This window comes from Hippoglossus stenolepis, chromosome 13 (genome assembly GCF_022539355.2).
Source record: "Hippoglossus stenolepis isolate QCI-W04-F060 chromosome 13, HSTE1.2, whole genome shotgun sequence".
In the NCBI taxonomy this organism is placed as follows: domain Eukaryota; kingdom Metazoa; phylum Chordata; class Actinopteri; order Pleuronectiformes; family Pleuronectidae; genus Hippoglossus; species Hippoglossus stenolepis.
Window position 1 is genome coordinate 12,843,427 of NC_061495.1, and position 9,568 is coordinate 12,852,994.

A 9,568-nucleotide genomic window follows, 5' to 3' on the forward strand; every position below is an offset into this window, starting at 1 on the left:
AATGTTGATGCTGCGTTAAAGATCAGTTAATAATAACGATTTGTATAACGATTTGTATATGAGCCTTATTAAAAAGTTGTACCAATGTTTATTGATCATAAAAGTAACTTCCATCCACACATTCAGAGGTTGCGTTCGTTTATAACCTGACCTCTGCAGGAGGATTTTCAGTAAAGGTGTGAAAGCGCCAACAAATGTACAAACACTCTCTTGTGTAAATTTGGCTCAGAATTCAAAGCAATGATCTTTTCTTTCTCTGCATATTTTCTATAAACTTAACTCTATGCGCTTCTTCAAAAACAGCTGCCATAAGTTGATGTAAACAAGGTTAATCTCCTCTGTTTTTTATTTTATTATCAGTCAACGGTGTGACTACACCACTCCTGTAGCCAGTTTTGTAGTTTAACATGGCTCCAGTGCAGCCCAGCAGGACTCCTCCTTTCCCTCATGACTGTGTATAAAGCCGTGGGAGAGGACTGGGAACATTAATCCCTTCAAAGGAACAGATCTAATTCAAAATCTGCCGCTCCAAACTAGTTGAGAGGACAGTGATTGTTTCTGCAGGGAAGCCAGATAAAGATCAGAGGGTTGATATAGAAAACTACAACTTCCATTTCAACTGCTCTCCCACCAAAGTTTGGATGTTATCTCGTGAAAACTGCATACTTCTGCCTTCATTAAACAAAAAAGGGAAAATGTGATTTGATATGTCAGTTTAGCCTTTGTTTTAAAGTTTCTTTAAATTACAATCTGTTTGATTTGGACTCTGCAGTGGGATTTTTAACGTAAACTTCCTCCTCAGACATATTGACATAGGATGTTTCTAAAGAAACATAACAGAGCTGTCACTTTTGTGTTGCTGTTGTCACCTGATTTAAAAACAGAGCTTCCGCCTGTGTGACACGTTAACGAACATTCATTTGAATAAGCTTGAGAGTTAAGATTGTATTGCTCGACAAAGGGGGCGAGAGAAAGAGAAATCTCAATTAGTGATAAGTTGTGATAAAACATCTGATTGAAATGCGAGAAGGAGAGAGAAGTGTTGAAATAAGTCAGTGGGGGCATAATTAAGTGTTTAATGCTGTGTTGCGGTTCAAAGGCACAACAAAGACAAGGTTTTAATTCAAATTAGAAATGAGAACTTTGTGTTGAGTCACTTGATTTAGGTCTCTCTTTCCTCCATCAAGCGAGTGAGGCAACTGCTCTCTGAGATCTCCAGAGATAACAATGTCATATTGTCACATACGGTTCTGCTACAAATCCTTAATTACAAAAAGAGGATCAGATGACTTACAGCATCCAATACCGGGGTCTCCAGGCGGCATGAGGGGTCTTTGATCAAGAAAATCCAATTATTTGTGTATATACATTTCCCACATAGTGATTACTTCATTAATTGTCCCGCCTTTATCTCCTCCCTGCCCATCCCCCCTAATAATCAGCCCCTTTATCCAGACCAACAAACACACCATTGGAGCTTTGTGGATTCAAAGGATTTGCTTTCCCCTCTCAAAGAGCCGCCATTCTTTGATGATTGGGCAGCGGCAAACTTCAAAGTAATAAATCTTATTTCTGACTGGCTGGCGGCCCACCAAAGTCCTTATCAAAGCCTAAGAAGTGATCCCTCAGTCTTCAGATACACCGAGGAGATCCGGGAGAGAGGAGCCACCGAGGAGGAGGCAGGCACCGCTCCACGAGCTCTTCCACCGCGAATGCGCACATTTATCTGAATTACAACTTTTTTTTTATTTTTTATTTTTACTTGGTTTATTCCGTCCAGAGGCAGGAGGACGTTTTTTTTCCAACCATGGCTGCGGTGGCGGTGCTGCGGAATGAAACACTCCAGGCTTTTCTTCAGGTCGGTGCGCCACTTTCTACTTTTTCACGACTTTTAATAAACTTAACTTTAATAAACTCGCTCAACCGCGATGATTTGCATTACGCGTCTCACGCACAGGGCTGCACTTCAGACTTTTGATAGCTCGGTGTCATATAATTTAATTGCCAACACTAATAGTGTGCGTGTTAATGATTCCTGCGTCAACTTTTATGTCACATCCACACGGTTCTCAGGCTGCAGGATCGATTTAGTGCGCATGAAATTCAAACTGTTCAGGCAAACCATCCCAGCATTGAAGAATAATAAAAAAAGACTATGAACGCTTTACCTCATTAAATGTCTTGAATAATGATTGTATTATAAAAATATACGTGTGTCCTTTATCCAGGATCGCACTCCGAACTCCTCTCCAGAGAACTGTAAGCACTCTCCGCTGGCTCTCCTGGCCGCCACTTGTAACCGGATCGGGCACCACCACGGATCCAACCACACAGATTTCCTCCAGGTCCAATACGACCCCACTCTGGGCTCCCCCTCGCGTTTGTTTCACCCGTGGACTAGCGAGGGGAACCCCCAGAGCAGCCTGGCCGGCAACTCCACTTTCGGACTATCTTCCAAGCCCCAGCTGACCGCGCACATCCAGAGCTCCTTCAGCGCGCACCACGAACTGCCCCTCACCCCTCCGGCGGACCCCTCGTACCCCTATGACTTCTCCCCCGTGAAGATGCTGCCTTGCTCCATGCAGTCCCTGCAGTCCACCTGCCCCCCCACCTACGTCCCCGCCGTCAGCTACGCGGCCCCTGCTCAGATTCCGCCCGCGATGTCAAGTTTTGTCACGGGACCCTCCGGCCTTATGCACCACCACCACCAGCAGCAGAGACAGTTGTCCCCAAACCCCGGGGAGGATATTCCGTGGTGGAGCCTGCAGCAGGGGAACCACGTCACCCACTCTGCCTCCCTGGGTCACCACCGCTTCCAGCTGCAGAGGGGCTTGGTCCTGGGACATACGGACTTTGCGCAGTACCAGACGCAGATCGCCGCGCTCCTGCACACCAAGTCCCCGCTGGCGACTGCGCGGCGGTGCAGGAGGTGCAGGTGTCCCAACTGCCAGTCCTCCACGTCCAGCGACGAGCCCGGCAAGAAGAAGCAGCACATCTGCCACATACCGGGCTGCGGGAAAGTTTACGGGAAAACGTCGCACCTGAAGGCGCACCTGAGGTGGCACTCCGGGGAGCGGCCGTTTGTGTGCAACTGGCTGTTCTGCGGCAAGAGTTTCACCAGGTCGGACGAGCTGCAGAGACACCTGAGGACTCACACGGGGGAGAAGCGCTTTGTTTGCCCGGACTGCTGCAAGAGGTTCATGAGGAGTGACCACTTGGCAAAACACGTGAAAACGCACCAGAACAAAAAGAGCAAGTGCCACGACAAGACTCTTGACCACGTCAAAAGGGAGGACACGAGGAATATGTTGTAACCCACGTTATAGTCCTTTTAAACCGTAGACATCATAGTGCAATACAGTCTGTCCTACATTAGTTAACAGTTTCTATACATAGGGCATTTTGTTTCTTTCCTTGGTTGATTTCTCACATCCTGACAAGACTTTCTAACATTGCTGGTCTGTGTAACACGTTTTTTTGGTATGTGTATATATAAAAGTTTCATAAGTTAATTTTGGGACCATGGAGAAGTTCTAGCTCATGAGTTTGAATTCAGTGTCTTTGTCGTATCAAGGAAGACGAGTTTTCAACTTGTGTTTTGATCATTGTCTTCGGTGGAAGATTTCACTCCCCTGTACATTATATTTAATAGCTTTTGTTGAATGAAAGTGTCCGTTTTTCGCTCCATATGGGGCTGTTTTTAAAAGCATGCTCTTGAAAAGATCTGCTATTGTTGATATGACCCAAATACTGTGTGAGAATAAAGATTATAACATTTCCCCTTCTCAGAATAATTCATTCCATCTCCCTCAGTTATATGAGCGACGAGACGGTCAGTGTTTTATATTTGCTAAGAAACTGAATATGATATTACCTGGAATAATATGTGTGTGCTTTGTAAACTGGTGTCAAAAGTTTTACAAGTTAAGCTCTACATTTTAAAACTAAATTAAAACCAGTAAATGTGAGAACCAGATGTTGTCCCTTGTGGTGACAAATGTGATATTTACTTTTTACCTCTAGATAAAGGTTAAAAAGTAATTTACCCCAAAAGGGGTCTTTGTATATTATTTTGAAAATATATTCCACAGTCTTAACTCCTACTTGTTTTTGTCTCGTATAACCTTAAAAAAATCTTAAATTACATTTAGGGAACAGTGAGGTGACCGTGGTTGTGTTGGTCTGCACTGTATTTGAAAATCTTTACAGAAATATGTTGGAAATGTATATATATATGATCTCAAACAATTCCCAGTATAGTGTGAATTGATGAAAAGTAGCTTTGTGAGTGCTGAAAATCAGCCAGCAACTGTGTTAAATCTGACATAATTCATGTAAATATTTCCTCTCCATACAACCCTGTCTCCACTGAATAACCTGAGCGCTTCATAGGTGCACACAGGTGCACATATTCACACTTAAACGTTTCACTGTAGGGGCATTGAATTCAAAATTACAAAATTAGTTTTATAGGAAAAGATGCAAAATATTGTTCAAAAGAATAAGTAAATTAAATAAGTCGTTGGGAAATTATCGTACATTTTCTTCACATTGTATATTTGTCTATTTCTTACGTTTGAATAAAGTGTGCAGATGTTAAAATTTATGAATCCACTCTAATCCATGTGGTCTATTTGTTTCTGCATTTTACATTTACCTCTGAGAACTTTGTAGTGAAACCGTAGACTGAGTTCTCTGAGATCAAGTAACAGAGAGACACTGCCTTTTAACAGATCCCTGGATTCATGTTATACACATTATATACAGCAGCTTCAATGTCTAACTTTAACGTCACTCAGGGTCTTGATGGACGAAGAAGTTTGTCTTTTTCTGAGTTGACTCATATTACATTTTTAAGGGCAGACTGCTCATTGATGACATGTCAACACCTACATTTAATGTCATGTTATATCACTAACTTCTCTACCACAGCAGTTTACTGTGAATCACCTTGCTCAAAGGCACTGCTTTGTGGTACGACTGTGTGTTTATGTGTGTGCAACTACTTTTTGGGCGATTGTTTTTCATGCTGACCTCCTCCATCAAGACTTTTCAGTGTTGACTGGGGACTTTAAGCGATGAATGACCTTCTGGGGATAAAAAAAACAATAATCTCTAACCATTTGAGACTTTCTTAGATGAAACTAATAATCGCATTGAAGGAAAGAACTTTTCAGCATTTAAAAGATCTGAACAAGAGGAAATCTGAGAATAGCCGCTGCCTGCACCGAGCAGTCACGCTGTCGTCCTGACTGTCTTATGTGGGATCATTGGAAATGTCAGTATGAAGACAACAACTGCTGCCACTCACTGGAGTTTTTGAACTGTCAGTTGCTGCCTCAACAGCGCCCCCTTTTGAAAGATAAACCCAAATATTCTTTAAAAAAAAAAAAGGAACTCATCAGAGTAAAAGAGTAAAGACCGCCTCAATTCAACACCTTCTATTGCTTTACTTCTCTTATGTAGCCATTTTCATCTGTCTTGTCCTTGGTAAATAAACTCACATATACATAAATAACAAAAACTAACATTAGAAAACAATAAAAACAATAACAACAGTTATTACAATGTTGGTGTCTTGAAAGTTTTGTTTACATTTGTGATATTTATAAATATCAGCCAATCATGACTGTGTTTTTAAAATTATCATCAGATGACAAAACAGTCATTCACAGTACACAACATCTCTGTAGTTCATATAGTCATAAATGACTGCTGCCTCGTGCATTTGGTCTGAGATGTGCAAGTGAGACTGCGGGAGTTGTTTCACCAAATCCAAAGAATGAAGAATCTGCATGAGTATTAACACACATTCATCACAAAAGAATGAGGAGGAATGAAGATTAAAAAATGTACAGTATAGGAGGAGATTTGACCATTTGAACTGTAAAGTCTTTATCCAAATTTCATGATCCTATTATAGAAATGATGCCAATATTAAGTTGAGCGCAGTCAGACAGAGGCATTGTGAGGCTCACTGTTCTTTAGCACTGTAAAAGACCACAATGCTTAAATGCTCACAGAGAAGAATATCATATATTATAGAATATCATTAAATTTATTTCAAAAAATGAATGAAAGACTTAATGACCTAGATTTTGTTTCATCTGCCATTGTCCATATGTGACTCGAAATTATTTAACCTCTACGAATAAAAGAATTATCCGGAAAAAGGATAAATACTTATTCCTAATCTTTTTCTTTGTCATTTACACTTTCAATGCCCCTTATGAAATATATAAGCAGTATATGAACAATGTAGCTGTATTCATTTATCAGGACATAGCATAGAAATTTGTCTTTATATTGTTATGAATATGAAGCATCTATAAATTATATTTTATTATATTTAATTATTTATTAAGAGAGTAGTTTTCACTCTTCGTGAAATAATACAAACCACTGATGATGACTACAGGAAGTAGCTCAAAGCTCCGTAAGCAATGACATAAGTGGACCTTGAGTTAAGAATTTATCTTTGTCAATATGATGCAATGAAAGTTTCTGATGCCAAGAACTAATTTTGAGTTTGTCAGTGAATGATTTGTACTACATGTTCTATTTCACACTGTAGAAAATACTACAGTAATAAATACTGTAAAATGTCTTTTATCTGGTTACCACTGCATTCTAGCATGTTATAAACGACTTATTAAGTGTTTATATAAATGTTGACATGCACACTAAACAGAACTTCTGGGTTTGTGCTGAAATGATAAAAGATTAACTACCATGTTTAGGAATCATATTGAAAACAGTGATTGAGACCTTCAAATGAGAAATTGAATAATTCTCTTTGGTCATGTGAGCTTTAGAGATGTTTTCATCAGACAAGAACTGACTTCACTGTGGCTTTGGCTCCACGCACGCTATCAAAATAAAATGACTGATAGGCTATGGAGTGATTTAAATCCTGATGTCAACAACTGTAAATGGCTGCATCGATGGAGGATAATTATTTAGTGCTTCAGATTTGGCAGCTGCTGCTTTACCTTCAGGAGGCCGAGTAAAAACTGTTTGAGCATTTGATAAATGAATGTTGACTCCGATAGCTAAATCTGGACTATGCAAGAAATATTTTTGGGGAAATTTTGGTCAAAACATCACTTGGTATCATTAGTTCTCATTCATGTAGTGATGGTTTGGATAGATTTGATTGACAGTGGCCACAAGTTAAAGCCTGACTGGTGAGAGGAAATACATCAGGGGAGGCATCACCTGTCTCCTAACTTAGCCACACCCACCTCAAAACAGTGAGAATAAATAAAAAACATAATACAGAAAATGTTTCACGTTAACTAACTAACATTTTTGAACAAAGAATCCCAAAAGATAGGTTTTTAGAACCTTTAAGTAGCGATTTTCCAATACTGATCGGAAACATCTCCGATACTGCGAGTATGCAAATATAAGTACCTTTCCGATACAATGTCTTCCAAAGTATATTAGTTTCACCCAGGTAAAGTTGCAATTGTCTTTTCCCAAAAATCCAATATTCTTTGCTGCTTCAAAACAGCAGTTATGCTTGAGTGGTGCACTACTGCCACCCGCAAGAAGAAGTGATTTCCTGTTGAGTTGATTCAGCCAGAACTAGATGAAATGTCGGTTGTTTGGCAATTTTGTCAGCATTTTGGCAATATGTCACGACAATGACAGTGCTGAACAGTATATATAAATACACAATGTGTTGGACATCAACAATGACCACGATTGTTCCCAAGCATAAACGTTTTAATGTTGCCATGACGAAGACCCTAACCTTTGCAAAGTGCTAATTTTGACCCAAAACAAATTGTGTGTCAAACCTTAGCAGAGCACATATTTAAACCCAAACCATGACGTTTGACCTTTCACTGAATCTGACCAGGTCATTTCTTCACCAGAGCTGATTTACTTTTCAACAGTGATGTGTAATAGTTACAGAAGTCAGAGACCAATTATGTCGACCTGCTGTTCAGAAAATGCTTTTTTGTGTCATGGACAACCATCATATTCTATTTATCATTTAAAATGTATCAGAATCAGACAATGAAAGCTTTTGTGAACTTTTATGACTTTTCTTACTGTTGTACATATTGAAGTGAAACTAACAAATGATGCGATACCCTGATTAAGATATAAGGGAATAAACTCTACGGTCAGTGACTACAAATCTTTGAATTGAAGTGAAGAAAATGATGTGATTCAGCAAAGTGACTCGTATTGTACTTTATGTGAATAAACAGCCATCTGCTCTCTGACACTTGCTACTGAAATACAGAGAGATTTTTGTCTGCAGCAGTGACAGGTGATGGGAGGTTTTCATGTTCCAAGAGAAACACTCAAACACAACGGACTCATTCAGTCAAACCCTATAAACCGCCTCTTGTTGTGTAATTGAGATGACCACATTACATCTCATCCAATTTTACAAATCACAACAGCTAGAGAAATTGAAACAAATAAAATCCCTGTTGTTCCTTTGTTTATTTAATCTACACATGTAACTTTGACAAAGACTCAGATGACATTGCTTTGTAATTTCACGAAGATTTATTTTCCATTGTTGAAATAATTCCTCTGATTGTAACCAGCCATTTTGAGTCATTTACATTTTTATGAGAAAATTAAAGGATTGTACTTTTGCATATTTTAATTGGCTTTTAAGGGGGAAACGAGGGTACTGGGTATTTAAACCATGAAAAATTGTTAAATTGGATTCTAACTTTGTCTTGTTATTTCTAGACATATAAAACTGTTAAAATGATAAAGACGAAATTTCATGCCAGTTCTGATTAAAATGGTGACTCTTGAATGGAGACTTACACGTGAGGGGTCAGACAGAGTCAGTCTCACACTGGGCTCCATGTTTAATACATCAGTACACAGTGATTAAAGTCTAATTAAAACCTGATTTTTCTTCATAACTGATTCCCATCTCTTTATTGAATACATAAATATGTTTAGATGCAGATAAGCATGTACATAGCTTCACAGTGTTTGCCCAGTAATAAAACGCAGTGAGGGTACTTGAACCAGCAGCTCCCCATGGACACGTTTTCATCCCCTGAGCATTAAACCTTGTTTACACTTTGTCCTTGACCCCATTTGAGCTAAAAAAAACAGATTTATAAGTAATGTTCGTGCATCTTTACAAAAAAGGGTTTTCATGCATTATATTTGCCTGGACTGTTTTCTATATATACAGTGTCTGTGTCCTTCTCTTAACACATCAACTATTACAACTACTACAGCTAGCAGCTAATACAAATAGCTTAGCATTGTTTCACAAACATTTTTTTTCCTGGATTAATAGCTCATTTTCCTAATTATTTTAAAAGCTGAAAGGCTTGTTAGTGAATGCTAAGCTAACCAGCTGCTGCTGGTTATTTATTATGTTATTTTCAAACCCTCTTAAATACAGTGGTGCATCAGACTGATAAGTTACTATCAATGTGTTAGTACCTGACTCACCATCCATCCATCCATCCATCCATCCATCTATCCAACCATGCTGTGAGGGCGAGGGGTGAACAGGGCGTCTGTCCATCATTGGGTCAAACAACCTTCCATCCTCACATTCACACCT

At 39.3% G+C, this 9,568-nt stretch overlaps 1 protein-coding gene across 1 annotated transcript; it reads left to right on the forward strand.

Moving 5' to 3' along the window:
* The first annotated feature begins 1,501 nt into the window (after positions 1-1,501).
* On the forward strand, positions 1,502-3,778 carry sp5a (Sp5 transcription factor a). Its single transcript, XM_035173843.2, has 2 exons — positions 1,502-1,858; positions 2,229-3,778. Exons 1-2 carry the CDS (start codon positions 1,808-1,810, stop codon positions 3,312-3,314), a joined length of 1,137 nt encoding a protein of 378 aa, XP_035029734.1. The 5' UTR covers positions 1,502-1,807; the 3' UTR covers positions 3,315-3,778.
* The last annotated feature ends 5,790 nt before the right edge of the window (positions 3,779-9,568 follow it).

Coding starts and splice junctions, on each gene's coding strand:
- sp5a (XM_035173843.2), top strand. CDS start 1,808: ATGGCTGCGGTGGCGGTGCTGCGGAATGAAACACTCCAGGCTTTTCTT. Junction 1,859..2,228: donor CACTCCAGGCTTTTCTTCAG/GTCGGTGCGCCA, acceptor TCCTTTATCCAG/GATCGCACTCCGAACTCCTC.